This window comes from Phocoena phocoena, chromosome 4 (genome assembly GCF_963924675.1).
Source record: "Phocoena phocoena chromosome 4, mPhoPho1.1, whole genome shotgun sequence".
Classification (NCBI taxonomy): domain Eukaryota; kingdom Metazoa; phylum Chordata; class Mammalia; order Artiodactyla; family Phocoenidae; genus Phocoena; species Phocoena phocoena.
Genome location: NC_089222.1, coordinates 97166839 through 97192387, shown reverse-complemented (window position 1 = coordinate 97192387; position 25549 = coordinate 97166839). Strand labels below are relative to the sequence as shown.

At 40.6% G+C, this 25549-nt stretch overlaps 1 protein-coding gene across 4 annotated transcripts; it reads left to right on the top strand.

Moving 5' to 3' along the window:
• Nucleotides 1–962: 962 nt before the first annotated feature.
• On the top strand, nucleotides 963–25549 carry CEP97 (centrosomal protein 97). Of its 4 annotated transcripts, none has more exons than XM_065876715.1 (11): nucleotides 963–1005; nucleotides 3438–3580; nucleotides 4332–4490; nucleotides 5394–5495; nucleotides 7729–7842; nucleotides 8392–8558; nucleotides 14504–14668; nucleotides 18466–18599; nucleotides 19211–19808; nucleotides 23526–23601; nucleotides 24845–25549. In XM_065876715.1, exons 1-11 carry the CDS (start codon nucleotides 963–965, stop codon nucleotides 25547–25549), a joined length of 2406 nt encoding a protein of 801 aa, XP_065732787.1. The 4 variants fall into 4 exon arrangements, with proteins under 4 accessions (XP_065732787.1, XP_065732785.1, XP_065732788.1 ...); XM_065876713.1 differs by having other exon boundaries at nucleotides 19034–19808; XM_065876716.1 differs by lacking the exon at nucleotides 5394–5495.

Sequence of the window (25549 nt, the reverse complement as noted above, 5' to 3'; positions counted from 1 at the left end):
GGTCTCTTGGTTAGAAGAAAAAATTCCTAGTCTTAATTCCCTCTTCAGGTTAAGAAATTTGTCTTCAGACTAAAACAGTGGGAAACAGAGTTAAAAAAAAAAAAAAGAAGTAAAGCAGGTGTAGTCAGAGAGATAGGAGGAGGACTCTGGAAGGAGGGAATGCTCACAGAATCAATTGCCTGGAAACCTAGAAGCGTGAGTTATGGGGATTTTGTTCAAACAAACTATTAGAGATTTTGGACACTGCTGTTTCAGAAAGAGGGGAATTCAGAATAAGAGGGAATGAAGGAGTGGGCAGTAGAAATTGGAAGCTCCCTCTCTACATTGTGTGGTTAGTTTCATTACTACCTGCCTCCACCTGCAGCCTGTACTGTCTTTTCGCCTTCTATATACTCCTGAACTGGTTAGAGTCTACCCATCTTTTAAGCCTTAGCTCCGTTTCACTTCCTCCTTTAAGTCTTCTCTGAAGATTATAGTTTCTATTTCTTTCTCCATTTCCTGATAGCTTATTGAGTTCATTGCTACAGTCACACTAGTTAGAATGTAATAGTTGTGTCAAAAGTGTAAGCTTTTTGATATAGCTATATATCAAAAGAAGGGACAGCCCCCATTGCTAGAAGTCTCTAGCAATGAGTCCTCAAATTCGGTCTGTATTGAGTAGTGACTTTATAATCATCCCGATGGTAAAAGTGTCAAATTTCGAAAACACCTAGAAAAGAGAGTGAAATGATCATTTAACAATAGCCTGCTTCCCTGCCAAACAAGGCGAGTTGACCCGGTTTCCAAACTCACTTTGGCTCAGATTCTAACCCGGGTTTCGCATCGTTAGTTGTAGGCAGCCAATTGGGCCGTTTGGGTGCCGTGCATCCTGGGATCTGTAGTCTCTGGCTTCTTCCTCCCGACTACGAGTTCCACCTAGCAGCCGGAGGACGGTTGCTTGGTATTATTAGCAAGCGGGAAGTATGGCGGTGGCGCGCGTCGACGCGGCTTTGCCTGTTGGAGAAGGTAAGGCGACCCCCACCCCTGGGTCCCCATGTTTACTCCATAGAACTGAATTATTGTTACCTGGTGGAGAGAAGAAGACTGGGTTTAGGGGTTCAGTTCTGGACCAGTTCTTCGGATGTGGGGTTGTGGGCATCGCGGAGGCGCGCTGCCCTCTGGGAGTAGAAGTCCTCTGGGCGCTGCCTGGCTCTCCGGCGTCGCAGCGAGGGCCAAGCGGGGGACTACAAGCCCCAAGAGACCTTCGCGCTGCTCCCGCGCTCCTGAGGATGCCTGGGCGGTGGGTTTCTGGCCGCCGCGGTAATCTTTCTTGGATGTTTACTTTGAGTTCTGGGTGCCCAAGTGAAAACTGCAGAATCTCCCCCCTTCCCGTGGATTCCTAGAAAGTTCAAGAAAACCCTGTGTCAAACACAGCTCTCTAGATTGACGTTGGGTGCTTCCCTGGTGGCACAGTAGTCGAGAGTCCGCCTGCCGATGCAGGGGACACGGGTTAGTGCCCCGGTCCGGGAAGATCCCACATGCCGCGGAGCGGTTAGGCCCGTGAGCCATGGCCGCTGAGCCTGCGCGTCTGGAGCCTGTGCTCCGCAACGGGAGAGGCCACAACAGTGAGAGGCCCTCTTACCGCAACAACAACAAAAAAAAAAAACAAAAAAAACTATATATAGATATAGATAGAGATTGACGTTGGACCCTTTCTTGGAAGTGTCCGGTGGCCGTGATAAAACCTGGGGGTTATCCAGAGCCCACAGTTCTCCATGCCTTTTTCTGCAGACCGGGTCCTGGGGTATAGCTTGGTCTCTGCCCAACGGAACGCGCGGCGTGGGTGCTTTTGTAGGTGCCGTGTGAGCGGAGCTCCTTTGTTTTGGTTACAGTTCGGAGGCTCTGGGTCAGGGTCAGGGCTGAAGGTGAATGCCCGTCTCCACCGCTTAGGTATGGGGCTCATTATCTAGAAGGGAGAGTCTAAGAGGTCTCTCGATCCCTTTGAATTGTGTGCAAAGGCTATGCATTTTCCTGGGACGGTATATATCTTTCACCAAATTCTCAGAATCGAATGACCCCCTCTCCCCGCCCCAAATGCTAGAAGCCATTAGACAATGGAAAAACGTTGGTTGAAACCCTTCAGGAGAGCAATCTCGCATAATTATTTCCCGCAGTAATCTTAATCTGGGTAGAAATATGAAATTGGCAGTTTCTCTGGCCCGCCCCCTGCACAATCTATCTATTTGTGATAGATATCACAAATCTATCTGTAGCTCTTAAACTCCACCTCCCCAGCCCACCATGGCAATGTACTGATAATAATAGTTAACATTTATACAAGCACTTTTTATATGAGCAAGACTATGTTCTGAGTGCCTTTTTTTTTTTAATTATCTCATTTTCTTTGTAGAACAACATTATAAGGCAGGTATTATTATCATTCCCATCTTACAGAGTAGAAACGTGAGCCCAAAAGAGATCAATAACTTGCCCAACATACCACAGTGATTAGCTTAGTGGAGCCAGGATTTGAACGTCTGTTAGACATACCAAATTACTTTATTGAATTCTGTGTGCCAGGAATGGGACTAAGTGCTGTTCATATGGTTTCTCTTTTCATCCCCACATCAATTTAATGAATTAGGTATATTATTTCCATTTTGTAGATAAATTAACTGTACTTTGATTTTCAAAATAGTTTTCAAAATAGATTTTCAAAATAATTTTATGATATACTGATATTGTAAGCACATTGTTCTCTATCAAAAGATTAGTTACATTTAAAAAATACTGTCATTACTTAGGCACAAAATATTGAAGTAATAGTTTACATTTAAATGTGAAGAATTCCAAAGTATTATATCAAAGAAACTTCAGTAGATGGACTTCCGTAGTGGCACAGAGGTTAAGAACCTGCCTACCAATGCAGGGGACGTGGGTTTGAGCCCTGGGCCAGGGAGATGCCACATGCCATGGAGCAACTAAGCCCTATGCGCCACAACTACTGAGCCTGCACTCTAGAGCCTGCGAGCTACAACTACAGAGCCTGCGAATCACAACTACTGAAGCCCGGGCGCCCTAGAGCCTGTGCTCTGCAACAAGAGAAGCCACCGCAATGAGAAGCCTGTGCACCGCAACTAGAAAAGGCCCACGTGCAGCAACGAAGACCAACACAGCCAAAAACAAATAAATAAATTAATTAATTAATTTAAAAAAAGAAAGAAAAGAAACTTGAGTAGACTGTCACAAATCTAGTATAATTTGATATTTCTAAAGGAAAATGAATAATTTCAATCTGTAGTCACTTAGAAATTGATTGCTTTAGTTTTTAAAGCTTGATGTTTATTATGCTCTAGTGTTTTCTAACTCTAAATGTATAAGATTTTATGAGTATAATTTTATCCCTATGCTCAGCTGTTGTAGTTGTGTTTTCTAACAGTTTCCCTTCTCTTTTCAAGGATCAGTGGTCAATTGGTCAGGACAGGGGCTACAGAAATTAAGTCCAAACTTACCCTATGAAGTTGATATTCATACTTTGATTCTGGATAAAAATCAGATTATTAAATTGGAAAATCTTGAGAAATGCAAACGTTTAATACAGGTAGGTATTGCTATGTGGGGGAAATAGTTATATAAGACCAGTTTATTATTATACAAAATAAAAGAGTAAGATAAAGTTACAAAAGGTAACTCTGCAAGCCTAGAAAGCAGTAAATGTTGCCTTAAATTTTTAAAACTTTTAATAACAAATAAATTTATTTAATAAATGAATAAAATAATTTAAGAAAAAATTAACTTTTACATGATGATTATTAAGTGATGCTTTTTAAATTTCTACTGAAGATGAACACATTTTTGCTGCCTTTAGAGTAGACTAGAAAAAAGAGCGTTTGTTAAAAAAGAAAACATTTTATGTTGGCAAAATATTGTGTTGTTAAGATAACCTTTTATTTCATGGTGGGGGTAAAGAGTTGATTAATTCATTCCTTCAACAAATGTTTATTGGGCTCTTATGTGTCTGGTACTGTTCTAGATTTTGATGGAGATAGTGAAAGGACTCTGTTATTGTGGAGTTTACATTCTCAAGTAGTTGCTGTGTTAAAGATGTTTTCTTTTAGTAGTTGGAGGAGGTCTGATTGCTCAGCTTTATCTGTATTTTCCACTGCTTAGGAATGACAACAACAACTAATAGTTGCACTGCAGAATTTTTAGACAATATATGTGAAAAGTACAAATTGGGTTTGTATATTTGGGAATGTTGGGCCATATAAATAAATCTTTTTAACCACCCTAATGTGAAAGTAATATTTATATTTTACTCCTAAGAATAATGGTATGTTTTCTTTCCACAGTTGTCAGTGGCTAACAATCGGCTGGTGCGGATGATGGGTGTGGCCAAACTGACCCAACTCCGGGTATTAAATTTGCCTCATAATAGCATTGGCTATGTGGAAGGCCTAAAGGAGCTAGTACATTTGGAATGGCTGAATTTGGCAGGAAATAATCTCAAGGTGAATTGTTTCTTTCTTTCTTTCTTTTTTTTTTTTTTTAAGTAATTAGGTTTTTTTTTTTACTTCACAAAAGTATTTGCTATGAAAAAGAAATTTAAGCAGTATAGAAAAAAATAGAATAAAAAGTGAAAGTATCCATTCCCATTCCCCAGAGATAATTTCAGTTAACATAAACTGAAAACAAAAATCTCATTTTGAAAATTCATGCTGAATTAAGTTTTATGTACATGTTTAATGGTACAGTGGAGAATATAATGTTTTAAAAGTCAGGAGATCTGGCTTCTAGTCCTGCTTCCACCACTTAGTAGCTCTATAATTTGGGGTAAGTTAATAAATATTTCTTGCCTTATTTTTTGATATGCTAGGTAAGGGAACTGGATTAAATGATGATAACTGACTTCTATTGAGTATGTAATGTATGCTAAGTACTATTCTAACTACCTTAACAATTTTAACTTATTCAATCTCATGACAGCCAATAAGGTAGGTACAGTCTTTATGCTCATTATATAGATGAGGAAACTGAAGTACAGAGAAGTTGAGTAACTTGCCCAAGGTCACACAGTCAGGAAGTTGCAGAGCTAGGATTTGAATCCAGGCAGTTTGGCTTCATTGTTAAATTGTAAAGTCTATGTTATACCAACTGTCACATGTCATCACTAAAAGTTTCTTTAAGCTATAAATATCTGACTCTGCTCTTAGAGAGATAATGAAGGTAGAAACTAGCTATATAGCAGTATGCCAGATTCTGTTGGCACTGCCTCTTTTTTCTCTTGCTAAGCCCTGCTCCTCTGCTTCTGATAATGGGCAGAGGAGGCAAGAGGCTCAGCTACAGGAAATAGGGAAGAATTTCATTTTTTGATTTCATGTGCGTGAAATAATGTGATCCTTTTCTTGTAATAGGCCATGGAACAAATCAATAGCTGCACAGCTCTTCAACACCTCGATTTATCAGACAATAACATACCCCAGATAGGTGATCTATCTAAATTGGCATCACTGAAGGTAAATGTGTTTTCTATGTCATTTCTGAAATTTTATACTAAAACACCAAGAGAAAATAACCTAATTGATCTAAAATCAGCCTGCTGTTATGAAGAACAGATAGTGTTCATTATGATAAAAGTTCTATTAGAGTACCAGAAATTAAGTATGGAACTTTTTATTGTTAATTTCTATAATTGATTTACTTTAACTAAAACTGGTTGTTGTAGTTAAGGTTAATTCTTATTTACCATCCAACAAACATGATGAAATTCCCTTTGTGCCCAGTCAGCCAACGTTAGCAGCTTCAGTTATATAGTACATAACATGTTGGTGTGCTTGAGAGTAAACATTCCTGAACTTTGCTTTGTTTTTTGACACTCAAGATTGCTATTTTTTTAGTAATAGATATTACTAAATTATCAAAATTAACTTCACTTTAATTTTAAAAATCTGTGGCTTGTAGCACTTTTTATAGAGGGGAATGTAATCAAATAAGTCAGGGGTCCCCACACCCTGGGCCATTAGGGACGGGCTGCACAGCAGGAGGTGAGCGTCAGGCGAGTGAGCAAAGCTTCATCTGTATTTACAGCCGCTCCCCATCGTTTGCATTACCCCCTGAGCTCCGCCTCCTGACAGATCAGCAGTGGCATGAGATCCTCATAGGAGCGCGAACCCTACTGTGAACTGCTCAGGCGAGGGGTCTAGGTTGCACGCTCCTTGTGAGAATCTAATGCCTGTTGATCTGAGGTGGAGCTGGGCAGTGATGCTAGCGCTGGGGAGCAGCTGCAAATACAGATTATCATTAGCAGAGAGGTTTGACTGCACAGAGACCATAATAAATCAACTGCTTGTGGACTCATATCAAAACCCTATCAGTGAATGGCAAGTGAAAACAAGCTCAGGGCTCCTACTGATTCTGCATTATGGTGAGTTGTATAATTATTTCAGTATATAGTCCAACATAATAACAGAAATAAAGTGTGTAATAAATGTAATGCGCTTGAATCATCCCCAAACCATCCCCCCACACCCCCACCCCGCCCCCGCCCCGGTCTGTGGAAGAATTGTCTTCGACAAAACCGGTCCCTGGTGCCGAAAGGTTGGGGACTGCTGAAATAAGTAACAGTTGGCACCACAGCTTCAACATGTGTAGGCTTTTCCCATATTTTTCCTCCATTGGATATTATTAGCATCAGATGAATTCATTAACCTTAGAAACAGTATTATTAGCTCAAATTTCACTATATTGTTAGCAGAAATCAGTTTTAGCAACAATTATTCTAAGCAATTTGATGTAGCCAGATACTAAGAGAATTCAAATGAACTAAAAATGATTGAACTTTTTTTTTTCTGGAATGGAGGCATGATTACCTTATCAGAATCCTGGGTGTTGGGACTTCCCTGGTGGCGCAGTGGTTAAGAATCTACCTGCCAATATAGGGGACATGGGTTTGATCCCTGGTCCAGGAAGATCCCACATGCCTCGGAGCAACTAAACCCTGTGCCACAACTACTGAGCCTGCACTCTAGAGCCCGAGAGCCACAACTACTGAAGCCCGCGTGTCTGGAGCCCGTGCTCTGCAACAAGAGAAGCCACTGTCATGAGAAGCCTGTGCACCGCAACGAAAAGTAGCCCCCGCTCGCTGCAATTAGAGAAAGCCCACATGCAGCGATGAAGACCCAACGCAGCCAAAAAAAAAAAAAAAAATCCTGGGTGTTGGGAGTATTCGCTTTATTCTTCATTGTTGCAGACTTAATTTGAGTCAGCACCATCTCTAAGCACATTCAGCCTTCCTCAAGCTTTAAGTTACCAAGAGAATATAATTGTAAATTATGGTTTGTGGGTTATCTCTCTCTCTTGGAAAATTTGCTTTATACCTGATTGTTTTAATGAATGTTTTCTTTCACTTTTCTCACCCTCTGTTTTGATGTTTTAAAAGGAAATGAACAAGTATGTTGGAAATTGCTCAAGTTTTAATAACTTAAATCTCACAACATGCCTACACTAAGCATATGTTCTTGGACAAGTCTTTAAACTTTCTTGAGCTTAGAATGTGGATGTGAAAAAGGAGAGTTGGACCAGAAGACCACGTAGGACCCTTCCAGCGTTAGCAGTCTTTGATTTGTGTGTGATGAGAAGTATAATAAAACAGATCACTTTATGTTTGTACACACCATTTTGGTTTTATCAAAATAGACCAATTTATTTGTAATCTTTTCATTTGTAATGCATTTTCTTTTTACTTTCAAGACCCTACTTTTACATGGAAATATCATCACCTCTCTTAGAATGGCACCTGCTTATCTACCCAGATGTCTTGCTATACTTTCTTTGGCAGAAAATGAAATCCGGGACTTAAATGAGGTAAAATTTGAGGGTATCTTATGGGATCTGGGAAGCTGGAAAGTCAGGAGAGATGCAGGAAAGGGTTGTGAGCTCACTTTAGACTGTGAGTATCTTGGAAGAAACTGCTATCAGGATGAAACACTTGGCTCTAGAAGACCATTATTTTTCTTTCTACTTTTACTTAATGTTAGTGGGTTATTAAGGCTTAATTTCATTTGCAGTGCTGTACTTATCACTCCATTGGGAAGTAATTGTTGGTAGAGGGACATGTACATTAACAGGGTTAATAAGGCACACTCTGCACCTTTTTCTGGCTGCTGTTATATTTTCAAAATAGGGTTCTCTTTGCTAGGAAACAGTGCTTTCTAAGGGACTTTGTGCAGCAAGGACAGGTGGCCATATTGTTGGAATTTTGGAAGTCAGTGGTATAAGAGTGTTACTTGTCACTTTTCAAAACAAGAGGGAAATTGTTACATTCTCAAACTGCCAAAGATGTGTAATCAGTGGAAGCCCTGCGCTTGACACCGAGTAGTCCATTTCATTCAACAAAGCTGTCCTTTGTTCCAGATCTCTTTTCTGGCATCCTTAACTGAATTGGAACAGTTGTCGATCATGAACAATCCTTGTGTGATGGCAACACCTTCCATTCCAGGGTTCGACTATCGGCCATACATCGTCAGCTGGTGCTTAAACCTCAGAGTCCTAGATGGATATGTGATATCGCAGAAGGAAAGGTGAACGTGACCTCTTTAACGTCACATTTATCATGGAAGTTAACTGAAAAGCCCATTTCTAGCTTACTACAGAGTAATAAACTGAATGTTTCTTGAAATGTGCATTTAGAAATTAAGATCATTTGTACCATCATATAGCAGACTCTGTGCTGTTCATTTAGGATTTTTTATCCTTTCTAAAAAAGGATAAGAAATAAATATCAACCTTAGAGGTTGGGGCTAGTGAGTTTAACTTCTTGCCCAACATACAACAAACTGATTTCTAAAAATCCTTTTGTTAATCGATTGTTTGGGGCTTGGAGCATTTCTACATAGAAACCGTGTTATAGATGCTGTGTAGGATTTCAGATCAATCCCACAAAAGCTTCTATCCATCATATTGTAAAGGCAGTATTAATAATACTTTAGTACCCAACTACTCTTTATAACAGTGACCTTGGGAAAATGCGTGCAGAGTTCTAATTTGGAACTGGTAGCAGACATGCTGATTGGTCCTCACCTTCTACCTATGAAACAGCAGAAGTGGGAACTCCCCCTTCTCTAGATCTTTGATGGTTTCTGCAGCTTGAAGCTGGGACCCCTGCATGATGGGGTCTTCTGGACGCTGGCACATGATCAGTAGAATCAGAGCTTCAGGGGAGGTAAGGAACTAGGTTGTGGACAAGAAGGGGTGGATTTAGAGAGGATAGTGAGAATCAGGATGACTTAATTCTCTTCACTCTGCCTCATTTCTCTTCTTCCTTTCACTGCATACACACCTGCATTCATGGACTCAACACATACATTCTTCCTCGCTTTTTTTGTCCTTCTGTTCTACAGATTGAAAGTCGCTTGAGGGGTTTCTCGATGGGAGAAGGAATGGTAGATTACTGACAGGGTTTTCCTTTTCTTTCTCCCTCTCTTTCATCTAGTTGCTGTACAGGGTGTGGGGCAGTGAGGAATGGCAACCAGGAGCTACATAGTGGTGGTGCTGGTGTAGGGTGCAGGATGTATGTCAGCTCTGGTTTGCCTACAAAATGTGGCTTTTCCTTTTTCCTGCAGTGAGTGTTGCTGTGTATTCAGACACCTTATTTTATTTCAAACTGTGGGTAATTCTAAAGCTGGAATATGGGTTTACTTGGATTATCTTCTCTGGATCTTCCTTTAATAGAAAGAAAGACGTTATCAGATTTCTCTGTGGGAGTAGGACTGGCAACATTTTCATATGTGGCAGCAGCATGGTGAGATGGGCAGAGGTAAGGGTTTGGTATAAAGAGAGACCTGGGAAGAGAATGAGACCTGGTCCGGAGAGACAAGAGAAAGCTTCACATCTTTCCCTGCCGCCCATTAGCAGTGTGGCCTGGACAAGTTCCATAACTTCTCTGAGCCTTAGTATTCTCATCTGTAAAATGTGGCTAAAACTACCTAGCTTTCAAGGATGCTGTGAGAACTAAAGATAATAGGTAGAGCATAATACTGGTCAGACAGTAGATGCTTAATAAGTGATAATTGTCATTATTACTTAAGGATAGGGACTGGGGATTGAAGAGTTTTTTAGAAACTAAAGCTGGTGTTAAAAAGCAGAAGATATCTGTTGAAGAGATGAATAATAATGCAAAGGCTATGTTTCTATACTGTGGAAATGGTTTTAATCCAAGTGACTTTAAGGTGAATTTGCATTTTTTGGGAACTTTCTCTATAATGTTTTGTAGTTGTTTAATTTCAGATTCTTCAGGAGGTAGGGAAGAGTGGACTTTTACTTGGGTAGCCTCTCTCTCTGTGGGGTTATTCTACACTAAAGTATGGGAGGAAGGGAGACGTGGGAGTGTAGCTTAAAAGCAACCCTTTCTCAGACAGATTCTTTTCCCCCCACATTAAAAAAAATTGCACAGTATCATATAATTCAGAAATAGTTCAAACGTGCTATTTAAAAATACCCATATAATCATCACTGAAAATAAGACTAGAACAAAACCAGCACTCCAGAGATCTCCTTTGCCCCACTCTCATCATAACTCCCCTCCCCCCTAGAGATAACCACTATGTTGATATTTTTGATAATTCAGAAAGATTATTTTTTTCCTCATTTACTATGGAGGCTTCAAATCAACCAGCTCCCACCAGCGTAGCTAAAATTAAAAGGACGGACAATACTAAGTACTGATGAGTATGTAGAACAATTGGAACTCTCATACACTGTTCTAGGAGTGTACATGGTGCAGCCATTTTGAAAAACTGGCAGTATTTACTGAAGTTGGACTTATAAATACACTATGACCCAGCAGTTTGGTTTCTGGTATATACCCTAGAGAAATAGATGCTTATGTCTACCAAAAAACATGTATATAAGCATGTTCATAGCAGCCTTATTCATAATAGCTCCAAACATTTGGGAGCTATGTGAGACATTTGGGAAACAACCCAAATGTCAGTGCATAGAAGAGTGGGTAAATAGAGTTCTATTCAAACCAAAGAACCTAGGTTGTTGAGAAAAATGCTGCTGCAGTTGATGTCTGAGACAACTGTGTAGTCTGTAAACAGTGTTCCCATGTTTTAAAACAACTCTGGAAGTATTTTGTCTTGGAGGGAGGAATTATTCTAAGGGAGAGCTATTGACTGAAAAATCAGTGGGTAGCCTGAGCAGTGTTCCAACATTTTCCTGGTCAGCCTTGGAATTGCCCTGAAGGATAGGCAGGAAGGAATTTCTAGTTTTTGTATCTACCCAGCCTGTTGTTTGCTAAGAACAACCAAGTTAAATTTTTTCTCCATGATAAAAAGTGTCCCAAGTTCCCTGATGACCTTGGGTAGCCAGGTCTTAAGTGTGTGTGTCACCCAAAAAAGTAACTTGAGCAGTCACCCACCGCTATGGTGCTTTGGCTGAGGGCTTTCTCAGAGAGAAGCACACCTGGGGAAGGACCTTTGTGTAACACCTCAGTATTTGGAGTTCTTTCTGAATTTGTTTTCAATCTCTGTTTTACTGTTTATAGGACCTAGTACCAAGCTACACCTCTGTTGCTTACAGATCAGAACTTAGGGAGCAGAATTTTGGAGACGTTTTTTTTTTTTGAAAGGATGTTTAAAATATATACAGAAGTAGAGTAACATAATGAACACCTAAATACCCACCATGTGGCTTCAACAGTTATCAACATTTTGCCAATCTTGTTTCATCTATCCTGCACTTTTTTTTTTTTTTTTTATCCTGCACTTTTTTTTTGGTTAGGATATTTTAAAAGCAAATACCAGATATCATTTTATCCATTATTCCTTTTTTTTTTATTAGGTGAAAGAGCAATTTTAAATTCTCTCAGTAGTTGCTATCCCTGTTATATAATGTAGACTGTTCCTTTAATTTCAAGAGAAAAGTCATATTCCAGTGATTTGAAATTAATATGTTAGAGCTGAATTAATTTTAATTTTGTCTTTGAATGGGCAGAGAGATTTTTTTTACCTAAGCAAATATCGTATGGATTAATAAACTTGTGTAATGGTGTGTTTATTGATGAATGTGAAGCAAAGGCAGAAAAACAAATCTTACAGTAGTTGATACTCCACAGTTCGTGGTTCACCTCACACACTTAAACTGTGGAATACCTGAGCCTCCTTCTGTATCCTTTTACTTTCGCTTTTCTTTCCTCCCAAACTACAAACCGTCTATAACCTGGAAGCGTCGCTTGCTAGCTATTATTAAAGTTGGGGATTGTCCTCTATTATGGACCTTTTTTAGGGACAGCCTTTCAACAAGCCATTTGCTTGGCAGGAGAACTTATGGAAACTTAGAGCAGAGTTCATGAAGATCCTGAATGAGCTTTATTTAATCCACAGGAATGTGTATGGAAGAAATACTTCTAATTATTTTTATTAAGTGTATTAAAATTTTTATTGTTACGTGACTTCAGTTAATCAGCTTGGCATACCTTATATCTCATTGTTAGAAAACAGTTTCACCTTTCTTGTGACACTGGCACATCATAGAAAACTAAACTCTTTTTACTGCACCAAGACTCTTCTGCACTATTTAACCAGCTGTCAAAAGAACCAGTTTCTTTTCAGTCTATAATACATCTTGGGTGGCTTAACAGTTTTGGACTGTACAGTTTTTTGCATAATGTGGATACCTTAACGTGAAGGTTGAAGAAAAGGGTTGTGGATTGGAAATGATTTTCAAACTATTTGCAATGCTGAGTTAAATGGTGTACAGAGAAACAAAGTATGCCAAAATGATGCAACTTTAACTTCAAGTTGATGGGCAGATTTAAGAATGATAAAATTGAGGCAAAAGCATGTTAATTAAAAAGAAATTCAGGGCTTTCCTGGTGGCGCAGTGGTTGAGAGTCTGCCTGCTGATGCAGGGGACACGGGTTAGTGCCCCGGTCCGGGAAGATCCCACGTGCCACGGAGTGGCTGGGCCCGTGGGCCATGGCCGCTGGGCCCATGCGTCCGGAGCCTGTGCTCCGCAACGGAAGAGGCCACAACAGTGAGGGGCCCACGTACTGCAAAAAAAAAAAAAAAAAAAAAAAGAAATTCAAACATATTACAAAAATAAACAGTAGTGTAATGACCTCCCCTGAATCTGTCACCCAGCTTCAGCAGTTTTCAATTCATGGCCAACTTTGTTCATCTCTACCTTCACCCACGCCCCCTTTTCCTGTATGATTTTGAAACGAGTCTCAGATTATATATAATTTCATCTCTAAAAGATAAGGACTCTTAAAGAAATAACTATAATACTGTTATCACTTATCAAAAAATTTAACAATAATTCCATAATAACACCAGATATTAGTTAAGTGCTTACATTTCCACTAGTCCTCATAAATGCAGTTTTGTAATGGATTTTTGGAAACAGGATCGAAATAAGGCCATACATTGTAATTGGTTGATATATTAAAAAAATTTCTTTCCTGCTCTCTTTTTCAGTGTTTTAAAAATGTATTATCATTGCATGCTCCATGGGTTGGCTGTGCTGATTGGGTAGTTTTCACTTGGGATCTTGTGGTGAGATCACATGGAGCAGGAGTCGTTTGAAGGCTCGACTTGGCTGGAGGTCCAAGATGATGCTTTCAAATCTCTCCATGGGTTCCTCCTCTTCTTATTTTCTTTGCTTTCTTTTCTCTTCTTTTGGTTGTTGAAGAAATCAGATTATTTGTCCTATAGAGTTTCCCACTGTGCTTATTTTGCCAATTGCTGTGTCTCTGTGTCCTTTGACATACTCCTCTCCTTCTATATTTCCTGTAAATTGGTAGTTGAATGTGGAGGTTTGATCAGATTTTTGTTGGGAGAAGGACTACTTTGTGGGTTCTATTGAGAGGCACATGGTGTCTGGTTGTCTCTTGTATTAGGAGTAGCTATTAATGATCAGTGCCTAAATCCATTAATTCATTGAGAGTTGCAAAATGGTGAAATTTTAATTCTATCATTAATTTTTTTATTAGCTGGAATACTTCTATGAAGTAACTATTTGGTCATTGGTATAGTTTGTATAGGAAAGGTAGAATTAATAATATTTAATTTGTCTCCTTTACTTACCAGTTTTTAAAAATAATGAGTTGGTAGGTCACTAGCATCCTTCAGCTGTGACCAATTAGCTTTAAAAAAAAAGCTATCATGAACTAATGGATTTAAACACAATTTATGTATTTAGGTACTTCAGTTTGATAGTGAATGAAGGGACTATTCATTGCTTCTTTGAAAATAATTTTAAAATATTTATTTTAAATAAATTTAAAATATTAGTAAAAATCTTTGGAAGTGCTCCTAAGCAAGAAAAAAGGTTTAAAACATTGTAATAGTAAGGAGAATGAATCAGAAGGATAGATTTTCTTTTTAACTTGAGTGAATTTTATTTATGAAAAATATCCAATGATGCTATAAAGGTAAATTAAGAAGGAAGAATCATTATTGCTTAAAAATGTATCTTGTCTACCCTAATGCCATCCCTTCTTCTTTATGTCCCTCAATTCCAGTTTGAAAGCTGAATGGCTGTATAGTCAGGGCAAGGGGAGAGCATATCGGCCTGGCCAGCACATCCAGCTTGTCCAGTATCTGGCTACAGTCTGTCCTCTCACTTCTACGCTGGGTCTTCAGACTGCAGAGGATGCCAAACTAGAGAAGATTCTGAGCAAGCAGAGGTGAGCCCATTTATCTGTAGCGGTTGATGAATTCACAAGTGAAAATACCTCTGACTCTTTCCTGCAGGGTTAGTAGGACTGAGGTGAGTGCTGCGGCCCACATTTCTGGGCACTTGGGCCACTGGTCACTGTAGCAGTTCTGTAGGGGAACCGAACCTTGCAGTGCAGTCCAGTTTGCTCCCCAGCAACTGCATTGCTAATCATTTCTTCAGTGGGGAGAGCCAAGCAGCATGGGAGAGTGGGATTTTTAAAAACTGCATTTGTCCCTTAATGTGGGTGTTTCATATGGGTTTTAAAATACTAACATTAAGAAGCATAGCTTGGGGCTTCCTTGGTGGCACAGTGGTTGAGAGTCTGCCTGCCGATGCAGGGGACACGGGTTCGTGCCCCGGTCCGGGAAGATCCCACATGCCGCGGAGCGGCTGGGCCCGTGAGCCATGGCCGCTGAGCCTGCGCATCCGGAGCCTGTGCTTTGCAGTGGGAGGGGCCACAACAGTGAGAAGCCCATGTACCGCAAAAAAAATTAAAAAATAAATAAAATAAAATAAAATAAAATAAAAGAAGTATAGCTTGGAGTCTTCCCTGGTGGCGCAGTGGTTAAGAATCTGCCTGCCAATGCAGGGGTTGTGGGTTCGATCCCTGGTCCGAGAAGATCCCACATGCCACAGAGCAACTAAGCCCGTGCGCCACAGCAAGAGAAGCCACCACAATGAGAAGCCTGTGCACCGCTACGAGGAGTAGCCCCCACTCACTGCAACTAGAGAAAGCCCGCACATGGCAGTGAAGACCCAACTCAGCCAAACATAAATAAAAATTAAAAAAAAAAAAAAAAAAAAGAAAAGTATAGTTTGGGAATTGCCTGGTGGTCCAGTGGTTAAGACTCCACACTTTCACTGGGGAGGGCCCAGGTTCAGTCCCTGGTTGGGGAGCTAAGATCCCACAAGCCGTGCAGCGCAGCCAAAAAAAAAAGTATAGCTAGAAGCATTTAGTAGTCACTTCCTTTATCAGAGATCCTGCCTTTGAAGGTTTGTGCGTGTATATGCGTATGATGGTGTCTGACTATGTGATTTAAAAATAAGTTTCTTAACCTTTTCTATCCAGTGCTTTTAAATGAGACTTTGTAATTTGGGGGTTACTAAAGGTATATACATTCTGCTTTTTTTTAAAAAATTATTTTATTGAAGTAGAGTTGATTTACAATGTTGTGTCAATCTCTGCTGTACAGCACAGTGACTCAGTTATACACATATAGACATTCTTTTTTTATGTTCTTTTCCATTATGGTTTATCCCAGGAGATTGGATGTAGTTCCCTGTGCTGTACAGTAGGACCTTGTTGTTTATCCATTCTAAATGTAATAGTTTGCATCTACCAACCCAGAGCTCCCAGTCCATCCCTCTCCCTCCCCTCCTTCCTCTTGGCAACCACAAGTCTTTTCTCTATGTCTGTGAGTCTGTTTCTGTTTTGTAGATAGGTTCTTTTGTGCCATATTTTAGATTCCGCATACAAGCGATATCATATGTATTTGTCTTTCTCTTTCTGACATACTTCAGTATGATAATCTCTAGTTGCATCCATGTTGCTGCAAATGTCATTATTTCATTCTTTTTTATGGGTGAGTAGTATTCCATTGTGTATATGTACCCCATCTTCTTTATCCAGTCATCTGTCAATGGACATTCAGGTTGTTTCCATGTTTTGGCTATTGTAAATAGTGCTGCTATAAACAAGGGGTACATGTGTCTTTTTGAATTATAATTTTGTCTGGGTATATGCTCAGGAGCGGGATTGATGGATCATATGGTAATTCTATTTTCAGTTTTCTGAGGAACTTCCATACTGTTTTCCATAGTGGCTGCACCAATTTACATTCCCACCAACAGTGTGGGAGGGTTCCCTTTTCTCCATACCCTCTCCAGCATTTGTATTCGTAGACTTTTTAAAAAATTTAAAAATATTTTTAAATTTAATTTTATTATTATTTAAAATTTTATTATTTGGCTGCATTGGGTCTTAGTTGCGGCACGCGATATCTTCGTTGTGGTATGTCAGCTTCTCTAGTTGCAGTGCTTGGGCTTCTCTCTAGTTGTGGCATGCAGGCTGTAGAGCGCGAGGGCCCAGTAGTTGTGGCGCGTGGGCTTAGTTGCCCTGTGGCATGTGGGACCTTAGTTCCCCGACCAGGGATTGAACCCCTATCCCCTGCATTGGATAGGATTCAGTGGATTCTTAACCGTGGACCACCAGGGAAGTCCTTGTTATTTGTAGACATTTTTTTTTTTTTTTTTTTTTTTTTTTTTTTTTTTTTTTGCAGTACACGGGCCTCTCACTGTTGTGGCCTCTCCCGTTGCGGAGCACAGGCTCCGGACGCGCAGGCTCAGCGGCCATGGCTCACGGGCCCAGCCGCTCCACGGCATGTGGGATCTTCGCAGACCGGGGCACGAACCCGTGTCCCCTACATCGGCAGGCGGACTCTCAACCACTGCGCCACCAGGGAAGCCCTATTTGTAGACTTTTGATGGCCATTCTGATCCACGTGAGGTGGTACCTCATTGTAGGTTTGATTTGCATTTCTCCAATAATTAGTGATGTTGAGCATCTTTTCATGTGCCTACTGTCCATCTGTATGTCTTCTTTGGAGAAATGTCTGTTAAGGTCTTCTGCCCATTTTTCAATTGGGTTGGTTTTTTTGTTGTTGAGTTGTATGAACTGTTTGTATATTTTGGAGATTAGGCCCTTGTCAGCTGCATCGTTTGCAAATATTTTCTCCCATTCTGTAGGTTGTCTTTTCTTTTGTTGTTGCTTTTTTTTTTTTTTTAATGGTTTCCTTTGCTGTGCAAAAGCTTGTAGGTTTGATTAGGTCCCTCTTTTTTTTTAATGGCTTTTAAAAATAATTAATTAATTTTCAAATTTTTGGCTGTGTTGGGTCTTCGTTGCTGTGAGCAGGCTTTCTCTAGTTGTGGTGAGCAGGGGCTACTCTTCGTTGCCGTACACGGGCTTCACATTGTTGTGATTTCTCTTGTTGCGGAGCACGAGCTCTAGGCGCGCAGTCTTCAGTAGTTGTGGCACGTGGGCTCAGTAGTTGTGGCTTGCGGGCTCTAGAGCTCAGGCTCAGTAGTTGTGGTGCATGGGCTTAGTTGCTCCGCGGCATGTGGGATCTTCCTGGGCCAGGGCTCGAACCCACGTCCCTTGCATTGGCAGGCAGATTCTTAACCACTGTGCTACCAGGGAAGCCCCCCATTTTTAAATTTTTGTTTTTATTTCTATTGCCTTGGGAGACTGACCTAAGAAAATATTGGTATGATTTATGTCAGAGAATGTTTTGCCTATGCTTTCTTCTAGGAGTTTTATGGTGTCTTGTCTTATGTTTAAGTCTTTAAGCCATTTTGAGTTTATTTTTGTGCGTGGTGTGAGGGTGTGTTCTGTTTTTGTTTTTGTTTTTGTTTTGTTTTTTGGCTGCACTGAGCAGCTTGTGGGATTTTAGTTTCCCGACCAGGGATCGAACCTGGGTGTTCGGCAGTGAGAGCATGGAGGGACCACTGGACCACCACTGGACCACCACCCTCCCCTGTGAGGGTGTGTTCTAACTTCATTGATTTACATGCAGCGGTCCAACTTTCCCAGCACCATTTGCTGAAGAGACTATCTTTTCCCCATTTTATATTCTTGCCTTTCAAAGGTATATACTTTGAAAGCTTGTAAACTTCTACCTTTTTGACAGTGTTACCCTTCAAAGGGAGCAGAAAAAGCTTTCTTTTTTTGGTTTGCGCTAAATCACATCAGATGTTACTGATTTTTAGGTTTCACCAGAGGCAGTTGATGAACCAGAGCCAAAATGAAGAGTCATCTTCTCTTGCTCCTGTTGAAACAAGGGCATCCCTTATACCGGAGCATTCCAGCCCCGTTCAAGATTGCCAGGTAGTCCAGGAAAGTGGTAAGAAGTTAACTGATCTCTGATCCTTTTTCTCCAAGTTGTTTGATCTGTTTGGTATCATAAAACAAAAAAAGTACATGTTTTCATAATTTTGTACTTGTTAGCTTAAGTGAACATTTGGATCTTATATTTTATATAATGTATATACACAGATAGACATATATAACTACTATATGTCTAATTTTTGAAAACGTTCAGAGAACTGCTACCTTTTGAAGTGACCTGGTACTTTGATTATTCCTATGACCATTGCAAGAATTCATTTTCTTAAAAATATTTGGTTTGGTGTTTTAGGCATATTGGAGGAAATTACTGAAATCATTTCTTTGCACTTTACTATATTTCAGGGATTAGAGTTCATTAAAAGGATCCAACTGAAAAAATACTTCTTTAAACATTTAATGTTTTAAATGATGTTCTGTTGATTCTTTTAGAACCCGTCATCCAGGTCAATTCTTGGGTTGGGATAAGCAGTAATGATGACCATTTATATACTGTTAAGAATAACTTTCCAGCCTCTGTACACACTACAAGATATTCTCGAAATGACCTGCACCTGGAAGACATCCAGACAGATGAAGACAAGTTAAACTGTAGTCTTCTCTCTTCAGAGTCTACTTTTATGCCAGTTGCATCAGGACTCTCTCCAGTATCACCTACAGTTGAGCTGAGGCTGCAAGACATTAACTTGGGTCTAGAAAATGATAGTGCTGCCGATGAATCTGTGAAATGTCTGGAAAACAACGGCTTTGATAAGGAAGGGGAAAAGGCTTTTTGGGCTGCAAACGAGAATTCTGTTGAGATGACAAAAAGTGCTATCAGTACAGAGGTAAATGAGGAAGATGGGCTATTACCTTGTTGCGAGCCAGCAGTAACCAATGTCATCATAAAGGATGACACCCACAGTCTTACATCTTTTCCCGAGTCACTTGGACACAATGTCTTCCATACACAGCCAGACAGTGAAGAAACCATGTCTCAAACAGCTTCAGAGAAACTTCCTTGCAGGGTTTTAACCCACAGATCTCTTACTTTGGGACAAAATAAAGTTGCCCTTCAGAAATTGAATGAAGCAGCCACCAAGCTTCAGGCCTATTGGCGGGGCTTTTATGCCAGAAACTACAACCCACAAGCTAAAGATGTACGCTATGAAATCCGGCTGCGCCGGATGCAGGAGCACATTGTCTGCCTAACTGATGAAATAAGGAGGTGGGTGAAAAGCCCCTTTTTAGGACTTTTACAGTTTGGATGCTGTTTGGTTGGTTTGGGGGCGTCAGATTCTTAGCATTGATTCAGAACACTGAATCACTGCTTTTGTGGCCAGGACACTTTCCATACCATGTTGCCACTCTTGGTTTGTCTCCTACAATATAGTGAAAGCATCTTGAGTGCAGGGACTGCCATATGCATCTTCATCTGTGGTACAGCAATTGGAGCATAGATGCAACATAGCAGTAAATTTTGAATGAATGCATGCCTTATGGACATCTATATACCTAAACACAGAAGGTACAGAAAATATAGAAAAACTGAATTTTAAGTATAAAAATGAGAAGATGAGAAAGTCTACGTAGAACGCAGTAGGTGACGTAAGAATTAAAGAAAATAGCAGGGACTTAAAAGGGGCTAAAATTGGGGGGCTATGGTGGCACTTATTTGTTCATTCCATGGCTCACATGTTTTCATGACCGTCAACTCAGGAAAATTAGGATTTCATAGATTTATTCTGAGTATTAGTATTGTAACCAGCAGTATTTATTAATATTATCAGGTGGGAAAGGAGGAAGCAATAAAAGAGACTGAGGAGGGACAGCTAGAGTGGTAGGAGAACTGGGAGAGTGTGTGTCCCAGCTCCAGCAGGGAAGTGTTTCAGGAGAGAAGAGAGGTGCTGTAAGAGGACAGAGAACTGTGTGTTAGATTTAGCAGCTGGAGGTTATTGGTGACTGTGTTGAGGGTCCCCAAGACTATCCTCAGGTTTGATGATTTGCAAAAAGGACTCACAGGACTCAAGAAAGCTATTCTTTTTTTTTTTTGCGGTACGCGGGCCTCTCACTGTTGGGGCCTCTCCCATCGCGGAGCACAGGCTCCAGACGCGCAGGCTCAGCGGCCATAGCCCACGGGCCCAGCCGCTCTGCGGCATGTGGGATCTTCCCGGACCGGGGCACGAACCTGTGACCCCTGCATCGGCAGGCGGACTCCCAACCACTGCGCCACCAGGGAAGCCCAAGAAAGCTATTCTTTATGTTCAGGATTATGGTTTATTAGAGTGAAAGGATATAGATTACAATCAGCAAAGGAAAAAGACACACTGGGCAGAGTTCAGGAGAGACCAAGTACAAGCTTCTAGTTGTCTTCTTCCAGTGCAGTTGTACACATGGGGCTCGATTCTCCTGGCAACGATGTGTGACAACACATCTGAAGTATGTGAACCTCAAGGGAGGCTCACTCGAGTCTTGGCATCCAGGGTTTTTATTGGGGGTCAGTCACCTAGGCGTTGAGTGCCCCTGTGACTGACCTTAACTACTCAGACCTCAGCCCCCACCCAAGGTCAAACTGATGCATTGTGGCCCAGGGTCTCAGGTGAACAAAAGAGGTATTCACCAGAAAATACACTGTTAGCATAAACCAAGATCCCAGATGTACAGAGATACTCTTATCAGGCAGGATATTCCAAGGGCTTGAAGGTTATCTCTCAGGAGCTGGTCAAGGCTAGTCCTGTCTTTAGAGTGTGCAGGGTTCAAACACCCCAGTCCTGTTGAGTTAACCTCTTCCTGCCCAATGAGCTTCTTCAGAGCAGCTTCAGTGGGTAGTGGGATGAAGGCGGTTTGGAAAGGATTGAGTAGTGAATGAGAGGTGAAGGGTGAGGGTAGCCAACTTTTGGGAAGTGTTGATGTGAGGAAGAGAAGAGAGTAGGTGGTTGCCAGAGGAGAATCTGGACTTAGGAAGATTCTTTTTTAAAGATGGGAGATACAGAGCAGGTTTATGTGTTGATGGAAATGATTCTATAAGGAAGGAAGAACTGATGGTGCAGAGCAAAGAAAGAAGAAGTGCAGGATGGAAGTTCTTGAGAAGGTGAGAGAAGAAGAGGTCCAGTGCACAAGTAGAGGGAGTAGCCTGAAGTAGGAACAGGAGCAGGTAAGGTGGTAGGTTTGATGGTGGGATAGGGAAGTCCTGTCTGATGGTTGTTTCTCCTTTTCCAATAATATACAAGATGTGGTCAGCACTTGGAAGTGAGGAGAGGGGTGAGGATGTGGGAGGTTTAAGAGAGGTATGAGGTGTGGGGTATTCATCTTAAAAGTAAACTTATAAGCGGAATGGAGGAGGATAACTGGACAGGGTGAGGAAGAACTTAGAGTGCAAAACGATAGGTCAGACTGTATGATTTTCAACAACTCTCAGCTGTTCCATTCTGATTTTGGACATGGTTCAGCCAGGAGTGGGTTCTTTTCCAGGTGAACATGGTAGGGGAGAGAGGGAAGGGCAAGGGAGCTGTCGACATTTGGGAGGGGAATGGTTATAATGATGGATCTCAGAATTTAAAGGAGGTAGAAGGAAAGACAGGAGAAAGGGGTCATTTGTTTGGTGGTCATAGATGAAGATTGGTCGTCCAGGTTGTTGCAGGTTATGGCAAGAACAAGTGAACTGGGAGGATTGGACGTAGTGGTTTGTGTTGGTGCTTGAAATCATTTTCGAAAATGGTGTAGTCAAAATGCTTGGGTCTAATACACTGCCAAATGTAGAATAGATAGCTAGTGGGAAGCAGCCGCATAGCACAGGGAGATCAGCTCGGTGCTTTGTGTCCACCTAGAGGGATGGGTTAGGGAGGGTGGGAAGGAGGGAGACACAAGAGGGAGGAGATACGGGGATATATGTATATGTATAGCTGATTCACTTTGTTATACAGCAGAAGCTAATACAACATTGTAAAGCAATTATGCTCCAATAAAGATGTTAAAAAAAAATGCTTGGGTCTAGAGTGGGACTGAAGATGAGTGATGGGGGTGGATTATTGTTAGATAGAGCATCTATGTGAATGTCAAGAGCTCCAGAAATGACACGGGGAACAGGGCAGAGAAAAAGACTAGTGCTGAGCCTTCAGTGAATGGGGGTCGGTAACGGGATGTCAGTACTTGAAAAAGAGTTTTGGGAAATTTAGCAGGATGGCTGGAGTTCTTGAAGGAGGAAGGTTAAGACTCATTTGTAAACAGCAGTGAGAAGCAACGTTCTGACCCTGATGTATGAGTGAAAAAAGTAGCTGCCACTTGAGAGAGCTACAGAGGTTGAGTGTATATGGGAGTTTGCTGATTATAATTCAGGAATCCCACATGGCACAGTAGGAGGGCTTTGGGGGGGCTAGAGAAAGTAGATCAGAGGTTCAGAACAGAATGGGGTGACAGTTTAAGAGATAATGGACAGCTAAGAGAACCTTAGGTTTCTGATTAGTTTAAGTACAGAGAGGGGGGCAGTGAGCGCAGAGTGAAAACTTTAATGAATGAGAGGAAGTTCTGTTGACAGCAAAGAGTATGTCAGGAGGCAAACAGGGATGTGAAATTTGATGTGATTAGTCCTACTGGTCTCTTAGAAGAGGGTGTTTCAAGCTGTGGTCCTGATCCTTTCTGCAGCTCCTGCCCCTTTGGTGTGTTTGGCTGGGAAATTGAGGCCAGATAAAGAGCCATTTAATATTTTATTTTTCATTACTGGCAGTCCTTTGTAGAACCAGTATAATCTGGATTTCAGTCACATCTTATTTGGCTTCTATGCTGAGTCATAGCTTAAAACTAAAGTTTCACTTAGATATTCTAAAAGTGGAAAGGACTGTTATTAGAATATTAATCTCTTTACAACATATTTGTTTATTCGTCATAACAAGAAGTACAATTCAAAGCACCCTTTCTTGTATCAATAATGGATTTTGAATTATCGTAGATTACGAAAAGAAAGAGATGAAGAACGTATTAAAAAATTTGTACAAGAAGAGGCTGTCAGATTCCTTTGGAACCAGGTAAGCTCCCTCTTGCTGAATTACCTACTGTGTGAACAAAGAAAAATTCTAGATTTCCTGAGATAATCGTAGAGTAGTTACAGGTAAAAAGTAAGCACCCTTTCTCAAGGTTAAGGATGTGGTTTGTGTTCCTTGCCACTAACTATGAACTAGGACAGTGAATTTTGTTACATTTTATTTAGTCTGAAGAAAAATATTTTCATAATTTTGACCAGAGAGATAAAGAACTATAACACTGAAGGAAAGTACTAAATTGAGGGATATTCTTATAATTTTCCAGTAGAAATTAAAAGCCCAATTTGAAGTTTCATGTAACTATCTTGTTTTATCTTTTGAGACTATTTGAATGAAAAGTGATTGAAATAGTGTGTGATGGCTATAATATGCATGTCCTAAAAGGTACACATGACTTCCAGGGAGAGAGTTTGAATCCTGGAGTAGCACACTTTAGGGACAGTTCCCTAAAACATTGGTTTTACTATTATTGTATCCCAACAAATACTTCTTGATGATAATCCCTTGGAAGTATTTTTATAAACAAATTTGTTATAATAGGATTTTACCTATATTATATTTGAAAATACATAGTAAAAGGTCTGGAAGGCTACATATTAACCTGCTATCAGTGATTACCTTGGAGGATGGTCAAAGGGAAACTAAAAAATTCTATATATTGCTTTCTTGTTGCAGATTTTACAGTAAAATTCTGAGATTTTAATTATACTTTAAAAGTATAAAAGCATATTATCAAGAACTTGGGGTATTTTTAGGTATTTTAGAGTTGTATATACTATATTGTTAGTTTTTAAAAACTCTTATCCCAAATGGGTATCTAAAATGAGACTTTTATTTTAGCGAATCTACTCATATTAATAGGCTCTAGTCTGTCTTATTAGATAGACTTCAGTGTATCTTATCGAGTACCTTATTTACCCCTTAGTCAGCTATACATGTGCTATTGTGCTTCTGATTATTTTTCCAGTAGTAGGAAGAGAATTGCTTTGGCCCATCCCTGCTCTGCTGGTAAGGACCTTTTATTACCAAGGACGTGAACCACTTGTACCAGCCAGGTCTAGGCTGGGGGTGCTATGGAAAGGATAAGGGGAGTCAGGTCGTTTCTAACTCCAGTTATGCCATCTGCCATTTACCAACTTCATGAATGTTGGGGAAGAAAGCTCAAAGGACAGTTGTAAAACAGGCATGATTTATATTTTGTAGTAAAACTATATCCTTTGGTTTATAGGTAAGGTCTCTACAAGCTTGGCAGCAGACGGTGGACCAGCATCTAAGTTCCTGCCGTCCTGATGTTCCTCCCATATCAAGTACTCTGGTGCCATCTGACCCTCCATTATTCACCCAAAGTCAGGAGCCCTCTTCTGATCAAAACTCTGATTGGTTCATTGCTCCTGATGAAGCTCCTCAAGAGAAATCCTTACCAGAATTCCCAGACTCTGGTTTTCATTCCTCCTTAACAGAACAAGTTCACTGTTTACAGGATTCTTTGGATTTTGAAAAAAGTTCCACAGAAGGTAGTGAAAGTTCCATAATGGGGAATTCCATTGACACAGTCAAAAATGGCAAAGAGTCAGATATGGGGGATGTTAGTGAAGAGCATGGTGAATGGAGTAAGGAAAGCTCAAACAATGAGCAGGATAATAGTCTGCTTGAACAGTATCTAACTTCAGTTCAACAGCTAGATGATGCTGATGAGAGGACACATTTTGATGAAGTGACGGGAGACAGTAAGCTTCACATAGCTCGTTCCCCTGAAAAGTTAGATGTCTTGTCTGACAGTGCTTCTGTAGATGACACTCATGGCATATCTCCCACTTTGCAAGATGAAATCAATCAGACACCAGAGAATTGTGAATTAAATGCAGAAGTTCAAGGGCAGCAGTCAGAATGTGATTCTACATTTCAGGTATTGCACGTTGGTATTATTGTGTAG

Excerpts from the sequence above, each read along its gene's own strand:
- CEP97 (XM_065876713.1), top strand. The coding sequence starts at position 963 with ATGGCGGTGGCGCGCGTCGACGCGGCTTTGCCTGTTGGAGAAG. Across the intron at positions 4,491-5,393 it reads TGGCAGGAAATAATCTCAAG|GCCATGGAACAAATCAATAG; the intron begins GTGAATTGTTTC and ends TTCTTGTAATAG. Across the intron at positions 23,602-24,844 it reads TCAGATTCCTTTGGAACCAG|GTAAGGTCTCTACAAGCTTG; the intron begins GTAAGCTCCCTC and ends TTTGGTTTATAG.